Here is a 17,508-nt window from a genome sequence, read left to right on the forward strand (position 1 = left end):
CCTGCAGGCAACAGCTCGGAGGCACTTAAGATTTAAATTTTACCCACAGAAGTTCTGGCTTGTCTGGGAAAACCTTTTGCTAAACAGAAGAGCAACATTTTTTTTTTTTTTCTTTTCTGGAATTTGTAAACAGCATTTATTCTCAGCCTTACCTTCCAAACGTTGCACTTGGAACATTGCTGGGCCCCGTGGAAACAGAAGCGAACGTCAGCCAGGCCGGCAGGGGGCGGCAGACCCCACACTTCGCCGGGCGCCCTCACCTCCCTGGGAGGGAGTGTGCAGCTGCCAAAATCTTCGGCGGGGTTCAGTCCAAGCGACTTCAGCCAGCAGATGGTTCGTGTCCTTAGAGGCCGCAAAATATGGGGTGGAAGGAGTTGGGGGGTGAGGCTGAGAATGGGGAGAGCAATCCAGGGTCGCCAGGGTGGGAGCCGCAGCTGGCCCGTGGCCTCCCGGAGGCCACTGATGCTTCTGGAGCGCACGAGGGGCCCCGCGGGACTGGACCAAGGTCGCCTGCGCTCCACGGAGGCGCGGGCACTGGGCGGGGACTTGGGCGCGGCGCGGCGCGGCGCGGTGCGGGGGCGGGAGGCGGAGAGGTGGACGGGGCGCGGTTGGGCTGACCCCTTCCCTCAGGGTCAGGATGGCCAGGGCGAGGCCGCTGGGAAAGGCACGTCCCTCGCCTCTAAGCCGCCAGCTGGGCTTTTCTCCTTCCTCGCCTGCCCGGTGTTCCAGGGCGCAACCCCGCTCCGTCCAGCCGCTGGCTCCCGGGCTGAGCCCCAGGTAGGTGGGTCGGAGGCCTTGTGAGAAGTGAGGGTTGAGGGCGTTTCTGCTTCCAAGCGCAAGCACGGGGAGCACGGATGCTCCAGCTCCTGGACCCTGAATTAGAAACTGGCAAAGGTAGATGTTTTGCAGGAGGCCGCCCTCTGCCTTCCTCTAACACCTGCTGGATTCAGGGAGTCCTAGTACCTGTATTTTTGACCCGAAAAAAATTCCAACAGCAGAAAATCCATGTGATTGGTTACGCCTCCTTAACGTGCCGTTTGCCTTTGTAACTTTCCTTCCACAGACTGACCTTTTTCGTGCAATCGATGTGATCCTGTGTCAGCTATACAAAACAGTTTTTGTTTACTGAATCTGGTTTAAAAGGCAAGAAGTAGCTTCCCGTAGGGCACATTGATCCCCTGTGGAAAGGGATGTGTATGCCCTGAAACGTGGAGAGCCACATGCGCTGCTTGGTTTTGTGTAGAAGTAACATGAGATGATCTTTTCACCGATTTTCAGAATTGTGGAGAATTTACTCAGGAAAATAATATGTTTCAATGGATGACCAATATGGGTGTGTGCTTTAACTGATTTCACGGAAGCAGTGCTCCTAATGTTTTGAGACCCACAGATTTTATTTGGTGTCTCTTTATGGTATGATAATTTACTTCATAAATTATGTGGAGTGGGGAAGATACTTCCTATTTTCTCTTTAAACATCTTTTCTCTGATTTAAAGAAGTAATAAAGGAGAAATCTTCTTGCGATGTTTAACTTTTATTCTCCACTATTCTGAAGTTCAAGCGTCAATAATTAATATAAATACAGTAAAATGAATACTTTAAAGGTAGCTGATATGCTTAATAACCGGAAATTATTTCAATTAAAAAATTCCATTCCATCTAGTGTTTTGACCCATATGATACATATGCATACATGTGTAAAAGCGTATATATATTCATATGTATATGAAAAAAATACTATGCACTATACTGAGTTTATACTTTTATTGTCCAGCACTAAGTCCGTTGTTGACTTTAAAAAGTAGATTCTGTAGACCTGTGAAACAAGCAACAAGAATGAAAACACTGCACTTTTTTGTGGTTCTGTAAACACGAAAGAAAAGTGGAGGTCACGATCCATGCTGCTGGCCAGGCATTAAGTTGGCATTATCGGCAATCACTGCAATCACTGTAGTCTCTGTGGGTGCTGATGAATCTGCATTCCCTACATGTCGTGCCTTGGGAATTGCTCTTTTGACTAGATTACTGGTTTGAGGTTGTCGCTGTTGTCCTTCCTACAAGAGTAGAAAACAAGTGCACAAAATTGGATTTAGGTAAGTGGAAATTTAATGTAGTCATAGCAGCACCTCACACAAAGAAGGCCATCAACGAATGTAGCCTTGATAAGGGTCTCTCCCTAGGTCAGTGGTCACCTACTCCCTCTGCTGGATGACAGCCCTCAGGTATCTGAAACTCAGCTCCCACGTTCCCGGAGCTTCTCTTCTCAGATCATGCAGCGCCCAGAGCTTCAGTTGTCTCCATATCCTTCATCAATACCTACTGAAAGTGCGACCTTGGAGAAGCCCATGTCCTCCAGGTGTGGCCAGGAGAGCTGAGACAGAGCCCTGGGGTCCTTTCTTATCAACCCTTGACTAGGGTGTCCTAGTTCTGTTAGTTCCTCAAATAGTCATTTTTTAAAATACCGTTCATTTTACACCGGTAGCTCAGCTGTCCTGGGTGAGCTCCACACCCTCAACTCTGTAGCTGATTACATAGTTCATTATTATACTAATTTAAGAAATGTTAAATGTATGAAAAAGTACAGAGTGAACAAACACTGAAGCAACTTACCAACTTTCCCACAACCTGCCATTAACAATTATGAACATTTCGTCATTTCAACTTTTCCTCAATCCCTGGAACTTCCTGGTCTCATCCTCTCTTCTCTAACCCAATCTCCCTCAGCCACAATCATGATGAAGTGTGTACTCATCCAATCTGTTTTGGAACGTTTTAACATTTTTAGTTTTCTAAAATCAACTTTATGTATGTGCATAGTTTAAAGAGTCAAAAAGCTGTATAAAAAAGCTTGAATGTCCTTCTCTTCTGAGGCAAACACTTCCGACTCTTTAAACTGATCCTATTGGCATTTGCCTTCAGCTCTTTAAATAACTTTCTGACCGTGGTACTTCTTTTTTCGGTTTTAATCATTACCTATTGATACGAATTGGATCTGTGTCCACGCCCAAATCTCATGTCAATTTGTAATCCCTACTGTGGAGGCGGGGTCTGATGGGAGGTGATTGGCTTATAGGGCAGTCACTCATGAATGGTTTGGCACCATCCCCTCGTGTTGTTCTCCTGATAGTGAGTTCTCAAGAAATCTGGTTGTTTAAGTGTGTGTGGCGCCTCCTCCAACCTTGCTCCTGCTCCCACCATCTGAATCTTTTTTTTTCTCTCTCTCTTTTTTTTTTTTTTAGAGGGAGTCTCCCTCTGTCACCCAGGCTGGAGTGCAGCGGTGCGATTTCGGCTCACTGAAAGCTCGGCCTCCCGGGTTCTGCCTCAGCCTCCCTACAGGTGCCCGCCACAATGCCCCGCTAATTTTTTGTATTTTTAGTAGAGACAGGGTTTCACCGTGTTAGCCAGGATGATCTCAATCTCCTGACCTCGTGATCCGCCCACCTCCGCCTCCCAAAGTGCTGGGATTACAGGCGTGAGCCACTGCGCCTAGCCGCCATCTGCGTCTTACTCACACTTTGTCTTCCGCCATGATTGGAAGGTTCCCAGAGCCTCCCCAGAAGTAGAAGCCTGTGCTTCCTGTACAGCCTGCAGAACTGTGAGCCAATTAAACCTGTTTTCTTGATAAATTACCCAGTCTCAGGTATTATAGCAATGTGAGAACGGACTAACACACCTATAGACTTCCCAGCTGGGAATATTAGGATTTAACTCCGTTTAATGCACCATCAGCATCATACCACATACTACACACATGCCACATGCACACACATCTCGTATATACTACGCACACACACACCACATAACACCACAGACACGATGCATACACATATACCATACAACACACTATACACAACACAGATTCACACACACCACAGCACAAGGACCTTACACACCACACACCCCATATAGATACTATGCACACATACACCACGTACACCACACACCTCACACACGTACTATACACTCACAACACACTCTCATAGACACACCATATGCACCACATAACCACCTACATACCACACTGTACATACACATACACACAATAAATGCCACACACACTGCACACACCTCACACCATACACACATCATACACACACACCGTGCACATACCACGCACACACCACAAACACCATACATACTACATATACACACACATCCTTTTGCTATATGTACCTAATTGCATAATTATATTGTAATTTTGTTTAAGTAAATATTCAGTGTTCATATTTCTTCATGACTATGAAAATGCTATTTATAACTGAGGCATGTAGTATACTTTTATATTTCTCCCTAGAATTTATTATTTTCTTTTCTGTAAGCTTTTATGTCATTTTTCTAATTCTACTCCAAATTCTCAGTTTTATAAACCTTTTCAATATGCCCACAAACCCATGAGGCCATCTAGCGATGTTCTTAGAGCTTCTTGGGAGCCATCATCCCTGCTCTGGCTGGTCCTGGGTACACAGCTGGCCTGCTGTCCAGCTGTCATGGGATCTCCATGGACTGTCATCCAGAAGATCCCCTTGCTTCTCTGACATTTGATCCCCCATATCTTGAATCCCACATCATCCTTTTTCAAAAAAATTACTACTTCATTTTTCCAGAGCAAACCTCTGTATCTGATACTCAATGAACTCTAGTGTCATCCTTAGAAAGAATACATGGAAGGTATTTTATAATTGAGAAATTCTCATAAGAAAATTAGCCATCTTAAAGTGAACAATTAGTTTTATGTAGTGCATGGCAACCACCACCTCCATCCAGTTCCAAAACATTTTCATTGCCCCAAAATACAATGTGGTACCCGGTAAGCTATTACTTTCCATGCCCCCATCCCAGCCCTTGCTTTCGAGGTTTAGCCATGCAGCATGTACCAGTGCTTCATTCCCTTTTGTGGCTCTATAAACCACAATTTGTTTATCCCCTCATCTACTGATTGGCATTTGGGTTGTTTCCAACTTGTGGCTTTTGTAATAGTGCTGCTATGAACCTTCTCATGCAAGGTATCTGGGTACTTGTTTTCAATTTTTTTGTCTATATACCTAAGAGTAGAAGTGTTAGATCATATGGTAATTCTATGTTTACCATTTTAAGGAATTGCCAAATTATTTTCCACTGTGGCTGAACCATTTTACATTCCCACCAACAATGGACAGGATTCTAATTTCTTTACATCTTCACCACCACTTGTTATTCTCTATTTTTTAAATTATAGACATCCTAATGTATATGAAGTCTTATTTCATTATGATTTTATTGGCATTTTCTTAATGACTAATGATGTTAACCATCATTTCACTTGTTGGCTATTTGTATATCTTTTTTGGAAAAATGTCTCTTTACCTTCTTGTTTTTCTTTTTGTTGTTGAATTATAAGAGTTTTTTTTTTTCCCCCATTTCTCTTCTTGTTTGCTCAAAGAATACTGTGCTGGCAGTGAGCTGCACTGCTGCACTTTTTTTTCTAAACAAGAAATGGGTTAAGTGACGGTGGTCTCACCCTGTCACCCAAGCTGGAGTGCAGTGACCCAGTCAGCTCACTGCAGCCTTGAACTCCTGGGTTCAAGTGATCCTCCCACCTTGGGCTCCCAAAGTGCTGGGATTACAGGTGTCAGGCACTGAGCACAGCCTAGAGATTTTAATATATTCTGTATACCAGGCCTTTGTTAATAGGTTTGCTTCATCAGTAGGTTGTTTTTCACTTTGTTGATAATGTCCTTTGTCACATAATAGCTTTTAATTTTTTTCGTTACTCTTCAATTATGTTTTCCAGTTTTATTGAGATACACTTGACAAAAATTGTATATATTTAAGATGTACAATGTAATGTTTTAATATAAATGTACATTGTGAAATTATTACCATAATCAAGTTAATTAAAATAGCCATCATTCACATATCTTGTGTACATGGTAGGAACACTTAGGATCAACTCTTTTAGCAAATTTCAAGTATGCAATACAGTATTGTTAACTGTAGTCACCATTCTGTACATTAGATTTCCAGAACCTATTTATCTTGCAAAACTGCGCATTTGTATTTTTTGACCAATATCCCTCCATTTCTCCCTTCCCCAGCTCTGGTAATCACCATTCTACTCCGTTTCTAAGAGTTCAACTTTCTTAGATTCCACATATAAGTGAGATTACACAGTATTTTCCTTCCTGTGTCTGGCTTATTCCACTTATCATAATGTCCTGCAGGTTCATCCATGTTGATGCAAAGGCAGGATTTCCTTCTTTATTAAGGCTGAAAATATTCCATTGTGTGTGTGTCTGTATATAAGACACACTTATATGTATATTATATGTGTGTATATATATACATACAACAATGTGTATGTAACACACAGACACACATATGTATACACACCTTTTTGTCATCCATTTATCCTTTCATTTATTTATTTGTGTATGTTGAACTATCCTTGCATTCCTGGGACAATTCCCACTTGATCATGGTGAATGATCCTTTTACTGTTCTGTTGGATTCCATTTCCTAGTATTTTGTTGAAGATTTTTGCACATATGTTCATCAGGGGTATTGCCTGTAATTTTCTTTCCTTACAGTATTCTTTTTTGTGTTTCATATCAGCATAATGCTGTCCTCATAAAATGAACTTGAAAGCATTCCCTTTTCTTTAACTTTTTGGAAGAGTTTGAGGAGGATTGATATTAGTCCTTTTAATGTTTGGTATGATTCAGCAGTGATTCAGGTATGATTAGGTCCTGGGCTTTTTGTTGATGGAAGACTCGTTATTACTGATTCAATCTTATACTTATTACTGCTCTGTTCAGACTTTCTATTTCTTTCTGAGTCAGTCTTGGTAGGTTTTTCACTTCTAGGAATTCATTCATTTCTTCTAAGTTATCCAATTTGTTGATATATAATTGTTCACAGTAGTCTCTTATGATTGTTTGTACATCTGTAATATCTATTGTAATGTCTCCTCTTTCTGATTTTGTTTGAGTTTTCTTTGTTTTCTTAATCTAGTTAAAAGTTGGTCATTTTTTATCTTTTTAAAAACCAATATTAGTTTTATTTCTTTTTTCTATCATTTTTCTAGTCTCTACTTCACTATTTCTGCTGTGATCTTTATTATTTCTTTCCTTCTACTAACTGTTGGGTTAGTTTTTCTTTTCTTCTTTGTCTATTTTTTTGAGGTGTAATGTTAGATTGCTTATTTGATATCTTTCTTCTTTATTGATGTAAGTATTTATTGCTAAAAGCTTCCTTCTTAGAACCACTTTTGCTGCATACGGTAAGTTATTGGTATGTTAGTGTGCCCATTTTCATTAGTTTTGAGTTTTTAAAAATTTATCTTTTAATATCTTCTTTGACTCATTGATTGTTCAGGAGCATGTTGATTAATTTCTATGTATTTGTGGATTTTCCAATATTCTCTTGTCATTGATTTCTAGTTTCATACAATTATAATCTGAAAGGAATACCTGGTAGGATTCTAATCTTCTTAAATTTGTTTACTTGTTTTGTGACCTAACATATGATCTATTGTGGAGAAAGTTCTATGTGCACTTGAGAATAATGTGTATTCTACTGCCATTGGACAGAATATTCTGCATATTTCTGTTAGGTTCATTTGGCCTAAAGTGTAGTTTAAGTCTCATGTTTCCATTATGATTCTCTGTCTGGAGCTGTTGAAGTCTGCTACTATGGAGCTAAGTGGAGCTATTGAAGTCTGCTACTATGATTTTATTACAGTCTAGCTCTCCTTTGAGATCTATTAAATTTTTTAGCTGTTATATGTATGTATTAGAAGTTTGGGTATATATATAAATAAGTATTTATAATTGTCATAGCAAATTGATCTCTTTATCATTATATTATGACCTTCTTTGTCTCTTTTTACGGTTTTTGACTTAAAGTCTGTTTTACCTCATGTAGATTGAGTTTCCCTTATCCAAAATTCCTAAAACCAGAAGTGTTTTCAATTTTGAATTTTTTTGGAATATTTGAATTACAATATGATTTAGTTTTTTAGAATTTTGAAATTTTTTTTTATTTTGGAATATTTGCATTATGATATGGTTTGGCTGTGGCCCCACCCAAATCTCATCTTGAATTGTAATCCCCAACATGTCAAAGGAGGGACCCAGTGGGAGGTGATTGGATCATGGGAGCAGTTTCCTTCCTGCTGTTCTCATGAAAGTGAGTGAGTTCTCATGAAATCTGATGGAAGGTGCCTGCTTCCCCTTAACCTTCCGGCATGGTTACGTTTCCTGAGGCCTCCTAGTCATGCTTCCTGTTAAGCCTGTGGAACTGAGTCAATTAAACCTCTTCATAGTTACCCAGTCTCAGGTAGTATTCTTTTTAGTAGTCTGAGAATGGACTAATATACATTATATATTCACCGTTTTAGCATCTCTAAACACCAAAATCCAAAATGCTCCAATGAGCAATTCCTTTGAACATCATGTCGGCACTTAAAATTTTATTAATTTTGGAGTATTTCAGATTTCACACTTTTGGATTAGGGATACTCAATCTGTATAACTACACCTGCTCTCTTTTGGTTTCCATTTGCTGGAATATTTTTTCCATCCCATTACTTTAAGGACATTATTTGTGTCCTTATAGGTGAAGTGAGTGTCCTGTATGCAGCATGTAGTTGGATCTTGTTTTTTAGTTATTCAACCACTGTATATCTTTTTATTGGAGAATTTAATCCATTTTCATTCAAGATAATTATTGATAAGTAAGAGTCTGCCATTACCATTTTGTTAATTGCTTTCTGGTTGTTTTGTAGACTCTTTGTTCCTTTCTTCCTCTCTTACTATCTTTCTATGTGATTAAGTGATTTTCTCTAGTGGGATGCTTTGATTCCTTTTTATCTTTTGTATATCTACCTTATGCTTTTGCTTTGTGGTTACCATGATGCTTACAAAAAAGTCTTATAGTTATATCAGGCTATTTTATGCTGATAACAGCTTAACTTTGATTGCATAAAAGTTCTGCACTTTTACTCCACATCTCCCTGCATTTAAAATATTTTTATGTCACAATGTATATCTTTTTATAGCATATATCCCTTAACAAATTATTGTAGCTATTATTTTAAATAGTTTTGTCTTTTAACCTTCATGCTAAAGATATAAGAGATTCATACTTTCATATTACAGATATATGTGGCCACCATTAAAGTGTTTGAATATTATGAATTTGACTGTGTACTTACTTTAACCAGTGAGTTTTCTGGTTTCTTTTTTTGTTACTAATTAGCATCTTTTTTCATCTTACAGACTCCCTTTAGCATTTCTTGTAAGACAGGTCTGGGGTTAATGAACTTCCTCAGCTTTTGTTTGTTTAGTAAAAGCTTGATCTTTCCATTTCTGAAGCACAGCTTTGGTGAATGCAGTATCCTTGGTGTGTAGTGTTTTTCTTCAGCACTTATAATATATTATCCTACTCTTTCCTGGCCTGTATGGAACCTGTTGAGAACTTTGCTGCTAGCCTTACTGGAACTCTGTTATATGTGATTTGCTTCTTCTCGCTGCTTTTATGATTTTCTCTTTGTCTTTGATTTTTGACAGTCTAACTTTGTCTTGATGTAGTTATGTTTGAACTGAATTTAGTTAGAGACTTTTGACCATCTTGGACCTGGATGTTGATATCTTTCCCTAGACTTAGAAAGTTTTCTGTTATTTTTAAAATAAGCTTTCTACCCCCTTTTTCTCCTTTGTGAACTCTTATAACTAAAATATTTGCTCTTTTCATGCTGCCTCGTAAGTCCTGTAAGCTTTTTTTTCACTATTTTTCTCCTTCAATTCTATATTCACAAATAACCTGTCTTCAAGTTCACAGATTATTTATTCTACATGATGAATTCTGCTTTTGATGCTGTCTATTGCATTTTTCACTTTATTATTTTTCCAGTTTCAGAAATTCTGTTTTACTTTTTTTTTTTTTTTTTGAGACGGAGTCTCACTCTGTCACCCAGGCCAATCTTGGCTCACTGCAAGCTCCGCCTCCCAGGTTCATGCCATTCTCCTGCCTCAGCCTCCCAAGTAGCTGGGACTACAGGTGCCCGCCACCATGCCCGGCTAATTTTTTGCATTTTTAGTAGAGACGGGGTTTCACCGTGGTCTCGATCTCCTGACCTTGTGATCCGCCCGCCTCGGCCTCCCAAAGTGCTGGGATTACAGGCGTGAGCCACCGCACCCGGCTCTGTTTTACTTTTTAAACAGTTTTAATCTCTCCATTACATTTCTCATTTTGATCTTTTATTGTTTTTCTGATTTTATTGAATTCTCTGTATTTTCTTGAAGTTTACCAAGCTTTCTTCAAATAATTATTTTGAAATCTTTGTCAGGTTGTTAATATATCTTTATTTCTATGGGGCCAGCTACTGGGAAATTATTGTGTCCTTTGGTGGTGTTTTATTTTACCTCTTTGTTTTTTCATATTTCTTGTTGTCTTACATTAATGTCTATGCATTTAAAGTAAGAACTGATTTTAGTCTCAACAATCATCAGTTTCTAATTCATCTACTACATCTTCAGTATAACCTGTGCTCCTGAGATTGTGTCTGCTACATCTTTATGGTGGAAGCCCCAGTGATGGGGCTCCTGCATCTCTTCCCAGTGGCACAGTCAGGGATGTTGTGTCAGTAGACTGAAGGACCCACAGTGGGAGCATTTACACCATGCACATTGGCAGATGCTGCCAGTCAGGGCTTGATTGCCCAAAGCCAGTTGTTAGACATTTACTAGCACACCACTTGGATACAAATAAGTGGAGAAAATAGGAGAGGGTGGCTTTCAAGAACTTTGGCTCTAGAGAACAGTAAAAGAAAGGATGGTAATGGAAGGATGAGGTGAGAATGAGATAAGGCTGGTCAAACAAGAAAGATCTGAATGTGTTTGAAAGCTTCTCCCAATAGGTTAAAGATACTGGAGAAAGGGTTAATCACTACAGTGAGGCACCCAAAAAGGCAAGTCTAAGTGAGTGCTGGCCCTGGGGTAGACACCAAGACAGTTATTCCAGTGTAAGATGACAGGAGGAATGGGAGGGAGAGGAACAGGCGAGAGTGTCAGTGATTAGGTGCAGAGGGGACTCCCCTCCAGCACTTCTGTTTCTCTGTGATGTAGGAGGGGAGGCCTTGGGTGTTGGACCCTGAGAAGGCACTCAGTCAATCACTGTGAGATGTGTGAGTGAACCCGTGGCTGCCAGGTGTGCAGGGGCCATAACTGAGGGTTTGAGGAAAGGAGAGAACATTTGAAATCACGACAAAAGAGAGCCAAGGCAGTGATGTGGGATGCAGAGGTTGCTGTGGTTGAGAGCTACTCCAGTGAGTAACACAGTGGCTTCACAGTGAGGAGGCCTGTGGGGGAAGGCCCAGCTGTGTCTTCCCAGGGGCAGTAACACCTTTCCCTATTGCCTAGGTATCCTGGCATCCATCTGTGGTGGCCTCGTGATGCTTTTGCCTGAAACCAAGGGTATTGCCTTGCCAGAGACAGTGGATGATGTAGAAAAACTTGGTAGGCACTGTCCAAAATTCAGTGCACCCCAAAGAAAAGCAGCATTTCAAACCAGTGGAGAAAGGAAGATGTTGAGAAAATTGAATATGCTTAGGGAAAAAAATAACAATAAATCCTCATCTTATATTGTAAGCAAAAAATTCAAAGTAAATATAAAACATTAATGTAAAAAAAAAAACCCCACACAATCTAGATAAGAATATGTATTATTTTTTAAACATGGTTGTGAAGAGAGAAGCATTTCCATGTAAGGTACTAAGACTCAGAAGTGATCTAAAGGCAGGAGCTGTTGATGTGGGAAAGTGGAAATCGCTGGGACATGCAGCAGCAGGGGATTAACGGTGTGGCTTACTCTACAGAGTGAGGAGTCAGGTCTGTGTAGATGGAATGGCATAGGCAGATTTTCAAGACTGATTACCAAGTGAAACATCACTGAATTATGTGTTATAGTATTTATAAAAAACTAAAACCAAAGACAGTCCCTCTCTGTAGCTGGATAGGAAGACAGATGACACACAGATGGTAGCTAGGCAGATAATAGGTAGATGGATGATAGATGATAGACAGATAGATAGAGATGATAGATAATGGATAGATGGATTGATGAATAGATAAATAGATAATAGATGATAGATAGGTAATAGAGATAAGTAGGCAGAGAAAAGAAAGAGAGACTGAGTTTTGGAGGCAGGTGTTTAAATAGTGTACAAGGAAAGCTAATATCCAGCCAATATACAAACATGAAGAGTTATATCAACAAAAATTAACATTACTGAAATTCTAAGTTTCCGTTTTAAATTTTTCATGAAAAAAGATAGAGAATATGAATATGAGAATGTATACTAAAAGATGTAGTATATGTCCTCTGGGGACACAAATGAGCTGGGGAGATGGGTAGGGAACGGAGGGCCATCTCTTTCCTGTCAGAGACTTCCGTACTGTTTGATTTTTTTTTTTTAAATTATGACACATAGTCTTGTGTTTTCTGTGTAATCTTTAAAAATGATTTAACAGCTAACTTAAAAAATAAAAGGCAATCTTGATAATGAATTGGAAATTAAGGATACGGAACTCTAATGTTTTTAATATTTCAAAAATCCTGAGGAAAATCTTTCTTCCCTTTGATTGTACTCCATTGACTGCTGCCTGTGTACACACTGAGAATGGTGCATTCATTCTTGATTCAATCAGGGGTCAGATCTGCAAACTCATCAGGAAGAAATGGAGGAATAGGGAGTCCTTTGAGACCAGGACTCTTCTACCACATCAGCTGCATTAAAGTTAAACAACTGGGAGAGATTGTCTGTGGCTGGTGAAGGGTGGTGGGGTGGTGCAGGATTGTCCCAAAGGGGAGCAAGGAAAACTGATATCCAACTAATATATAAACATGGGGAATTATACCAACAAAAATTTAAATTACACAAATTCTCATTTTTTTTCTGTTTATGAATTTTCATAATGAAAAGTTGGATAGATTAATTATACCTAGTCCCCACACTTGAAAAAAATCTAGGAGTATGGTTTACAGTACTACAAATTAAGCACGTTGATTGTGATCCATGATTATTTACTCTAAAAAAACAACTTCGTGCTAAATTACTGAAACCTGTTAGTGTATTCCCTTCTAAAACTGCATTGGATTATTCTATCATTTCTGCTGGGTTTTGTTCATATCAGCAGCTCATTTCCAAACATATGTTAATTCAGTAGAGAAATTAATGAAGAGCTTAAATGCTGTAATGCTAACTAACCTCTGTTTAGGGTCTGAAAGCAAGTCAAAAAAGGAGCCTGAAGTGATTTCTGTTACCTTTGAGTTGGGTTTTCATCAGAAGTTAGGTATGTGTATTTGATCAAAACCAGCTATGCTATTAAATAATAACAGAAGACCTTCCTCTAACTATTTGCATAATCTTTCATAAGGACTTTCTCCTTTGTTTTTTCAGTCCACATTCTTTTAAGTGTGGCAGGAATAAAAAAAACCCAGTTTCCAGCTCTCACCTTTGAGGCCCCTGCCAAAGGTGGAAGGAGCTATCCAGGAGCTGATCCTCCTTGCAAAGCTGTCCTTGCAGAGATGCATGTGTGCGTTTCAGCTACATTATGCTATGCTGTTGTAATGTTGTATAAAGACTTCAATCTATCCAGAGTATTTTTATATAATGTTGGATGAGTTAGGACTATTTGTGGTACTGTTGAAGTTTCTGGGAACACATAATATGTAGCTGGCTTAAAAAAGAGCCTCTCAGGTGCACGGCTCTTCCTGTTTTTGTTTGTTTGTTTGTTTCCTTGCACTGGAGCAGTGGTCTCTGACTCATTAGGCTAAAGAGAGACGAGAGAAGTCCCTCACCTGATTCTCATAACAGCTCCATCAAGAATGCAGGATTTGAAAACCAAGGATTTGGGAAATTTGTGCAGAAATGTTCATCAAATCTTATCAGTCAAGGGACTAAGCCCATAAGTGAACATTCGAAAAATTGCAGGGAGGATGAAAATTTGGGAATCCTGTTAATGAGGAGACTGAATCACAGGTTCCTGGGCCACAGAATGTGAGCGTTCGTGTCCTTTGCTCACCTTGGTTTCCGCATGCCTTTGCAGCATGAACAGGTCAGGAGTCTCTCCCCTCTACCTTCTCTGTAGCATCTGGGGTTCCAGGCATGGTTTAGGCCCCATTCTAGCAATAAGGGCCAATCTGCTGTACAATCTGAGGTCTTGGTTCTGTTATTCATAAAATAATGCTGTGGTCCTGAGATTATTCAGGACATTTTTGGCTCTCCTTTAGTGGACACCTAGAGCCACAGATTCTCTTCTTTACTCAACAAATCCCATGGATTATGATTTCTGGGTCTTAGGATTTTAAAAGTGAAGGGATATTTTTCATATATTTGTTAAGTTCAGTTCCGTGGGTGCCTGTGGCCAAGAGTTAAAAACATGAACAGTTCCCATTCAATCTTGACACTTTGAGTTGTCTTGGGGAGGAGCTTACGTTTTAATTTAAAAGAAAGGTCAATTATATCCATGCTTAACAGGATCAGCAGGAGCTTTATAAATGACTTTACAGAGACTAATAAGGGATTTGATCTTTCTTTTTTGTTATCGAGGCTTTTGAAATGTGGAACTTGTGTGTTCTGCTTTGTATGTTATATTCAATATGTTTTCAGATGCAATCTGTATTTTATGCTGAGTTTTTAAAATGAAATACTTTATGTGGACAGGCAAAACTGGTACCAAAGGGAATCCTTCACAATGGGGAACAACATTTCTGTAAGGAGAACAGGCGACAATATACACGAAGTGTGTGCTAATTGTAAAATGAGCATCTTCATCCTTAAAGCACATCGGAATTGAATACAAGTAATCTATTTGTCAAGGAAATAAACACAGCTCTTTGAGGACTTGAGACTTTCACCCTTTATTCACAGTCACTTGCAGTTTTGCTTTTCTCTGCATTTCTCTGGTATAAGATGACTGTTACATTGTTAAATTGTATTTTGAGTGGATATTTTTGTTTGGTAACAACATTTTAAATGGTAAAAAATGTGCATTTGTCCCTTCTCTTCCTTCTAAACATGTGTCTCTCCCACAGGTCATTCTCCTGTGACCGTGTGTACTACAGACTGTTTCAAAACCGGGCAGGCAATTAACAATGGGAAGTAAGTAGTCTACCTTCAATATTTGCTTGTTGTTCATTTATGTGCTCTTGGCACCAGTCCTAGACTCACATGTGCCCCAGAATAGCATTCAGACTCTCAGCTGGTCTTGTGTTACACGTCCATGGCCCGATTCACTCCATGGTATACAGCTCTCTGCTCCATGTCCCCTGGGCTGGGCTCAAGTCAAGCAGTCAGTGACAGATTTCATTCCCAATAACAGAACCAGTTCGCATGACTGCCCATACATGTTGCAGCTTTGAAAACATTCATCTCAGTGTTAGAAATAAAGACAGTAAAAATGTGTGTCAAGCCCTCGTTAGCTGATGAGGTAAACGCATGGACAACTTCTTCGGACTTCTTGGCTCTCCCCTTTGTGACCTTGTAGCCTGCCCAGTCCTTTGTGCAGCTGTTCCTTATCAAAAGCAGCTATATCCCCCCGTCTGTCCATTTAAAATTGGTGTGACGAACAAAGTGCATGAAAATGTTGAAGACCAAAACCAAAATTAACTCAAATTAAGGTTAAGTACAGAGTTTATTTTTAACAAATGGTCATAGCTATGTCACCTTATTACAGAATCCAGCAGTCAGAAAATAATACAAAAAATGCTGAAGTTTGGCTTCCCTGGTAGCTGGGGACAATGTCCTCGTTTGTTTACTGTCAGTTATTTCCAGCATGCTAAATCCCTACCCAGGTTCCAGCCTCTAGGTGAGTCAATGCTTCACTCTGTAATCCCGTCCAATTAATTATTTCTCATCACTCCCTCGATCCAAGTGACAAACCTTGAAACACGAACATAGACACCTGGCTTATTGGGACGCGCACAGCCAAGACCCCAAGAAGTAACTCCTTGTAAAATGTATTTGTCCTTCTCGAAGCAAACCAGAGGCCCTCCACTGTCACCCTATACAGAGGGAGAAAAATCCATGTGAGGGTTAGGCTGCCAGTCTTTTATTATGGGATGCCATCTTTCTATTATCCATATGTACATTTTCCCAGTAATTGAAATCAGAAAGGGACTATGAGCATATTACTCAAGCATCTGCAGTGCTTAAGTACTTAGCAAAATATGTTCAGCAAAACCACACCACTTAGTTTCTCCTGGGGGTAAAAAACCCCTTGTGAATCCTGCACACATCCCTTCCTATGTTGGTGTTTCCTTTAGACTGGCCTAGCCTGGGCATCACTGTAAAGTGTGTGCAGTTGGTCTCTGTCCTGTACCCTCTGTCTCCTTCCCTACCAGAAAAGTCACCACTTTAGTCCCTGGCCACCAGCACACCCCAGGAGGGTGAGTGACCTGAGGTAGTTATGGCACTTAAAACTCCCTTGCTACAGATCTCGAACTCAAGCCCCAAGACATCTCCTTAGATTATCTGAATACGCATTCAGGGACAGATCTAGGGAGTTTCTGAGCAACATTTAGGAGTCTTCGGTGGAAAATCCTTGAATTTGCCACCTGGGGAATGAAGTCTAAGGGGCTGAGACCGAGACGGGAGAGCACAAGACTAACTTTGGTCTCTTGATCTTTTCTTACCTGGCAACTGTCAGTGCCTCCGGCCAAATGCCCAGCACAGAGCTCGGTGGTTTTGACTCTTCCATTCAGAAACTCATAGCGATTGCACACTTTATTCTCAATCACGGGGAGCCGGGCTTCCTTGAGAAGGCCAGCCCCATAGGTACCTGTTTTTAAAAAGATGAAAGAAATGGTTACTGCACCCAAAACCTGTTCAGGAGGAAATTCCAGAAGAACAGAGCAGCAGCGCTGGACCTCCTGTCTGTTTGTGAGGCTGCAGAACACAAGGCAGCAACCAATGCCGCTGAGGTCTCTGACCCTGCAGAGTGTAAACATCACATATGATTCTCTGTTCCTGAGACCTGGATTTAACAATCTGGGCTTTGTCGTGGTGGTTTGGAGTTGATTGTTGTTCCTCTACTTTTTGCTTTTACAACTATAAAGAATAATGTTTAAAATGTAGAGTCTGAAAAATGCAATTGCTATTTTATATATTCTTTTTTCAGACCTTTTAATATGCTTCTTTTACTAATTATATCATAACACAAAATTTCACATATTGATTTTTTCACTCAACGTTGTATCATGAGTTTCGTATAATTCTACAATCTTCATAACTAATATGTTAATGGGGAGCTACTGCTTAATGAGCATGAAGTTTCCTTTGGGGATGAGGAAAATGTTCTGGGAATATGATGATGGTTGCACACCATTGTGAATGTACTAAATGCCACTCAATGGTACCTTCCAAAAGGGTTAAAATAGTAAACCTTATGTTTTGTATATTTTATTGTAATAAAAAGAATAGTCATCATTTACCAAGAATTAACCTTTCCAGGCACAAGCTTATAATA

At 39.9% G+C, this 17,508-nt stretch overlaps 2 protein-coding genes across 2 annotated transcripts in view; one reads left to right on the forward strand and one right to left on the reverse strand.

The window, feature by feature from the left end:
- Positions 1–248: 248 nt before the first annotated feature.
- The window catches only part of LPA (lipoprotein(a)), a 260,670-nt gene continuing 243,410 nt past the window's right edge, over positions 249–17,508 (forward strand). Inside the window, exons 1-2 of the mRNA XM_074036788.1 lie at positions 249–333; positions 15,077–15,143. The gene's annotated coding sequence lies outside the window, so the exon portion shown is untranslated. The remainder of the gene's footprint in view (positions 334–15,076; positions 15,144–17,508) is intronic.
- Positions 15,657–17,508, reverse strand: part of PLG (plasminogen) — a 50,243-nt gene continuing 48,391 nt past the window's right edge. Inside the window, exons 18-19 of the mRNA XM_005551498.3 lie at positions 16,676–16,821; positions 15,657–16,045 (exon numbers count right to left, since the gene is read on the reverse strand). Coding sequence (XP_005551555.3) covers positions 15,884–16,045; positions 16,676–16,821 — 308 coding nt within the window. The 3' untranslated portion in view covers positions 15,657–15,883. The remainder of the gene's footprint in view (positions 16,046–16,675; positions 16,822–17,508) is intronic.

This window comes from Macaca fascicularis, chromosome 4, assembly GCF_037993035.2.
Source record: "Macaca fascicularis isolate 582-1 chromosome 4, T2T-MFA8v1.1".
Classification (NCBI taxonomy): domain Eukaryota; kingdom Metazoa; phylum Chordata; class Mammalia; order Primates; family Cercopithecidae; genus Macaca; species Macaca fascicularis.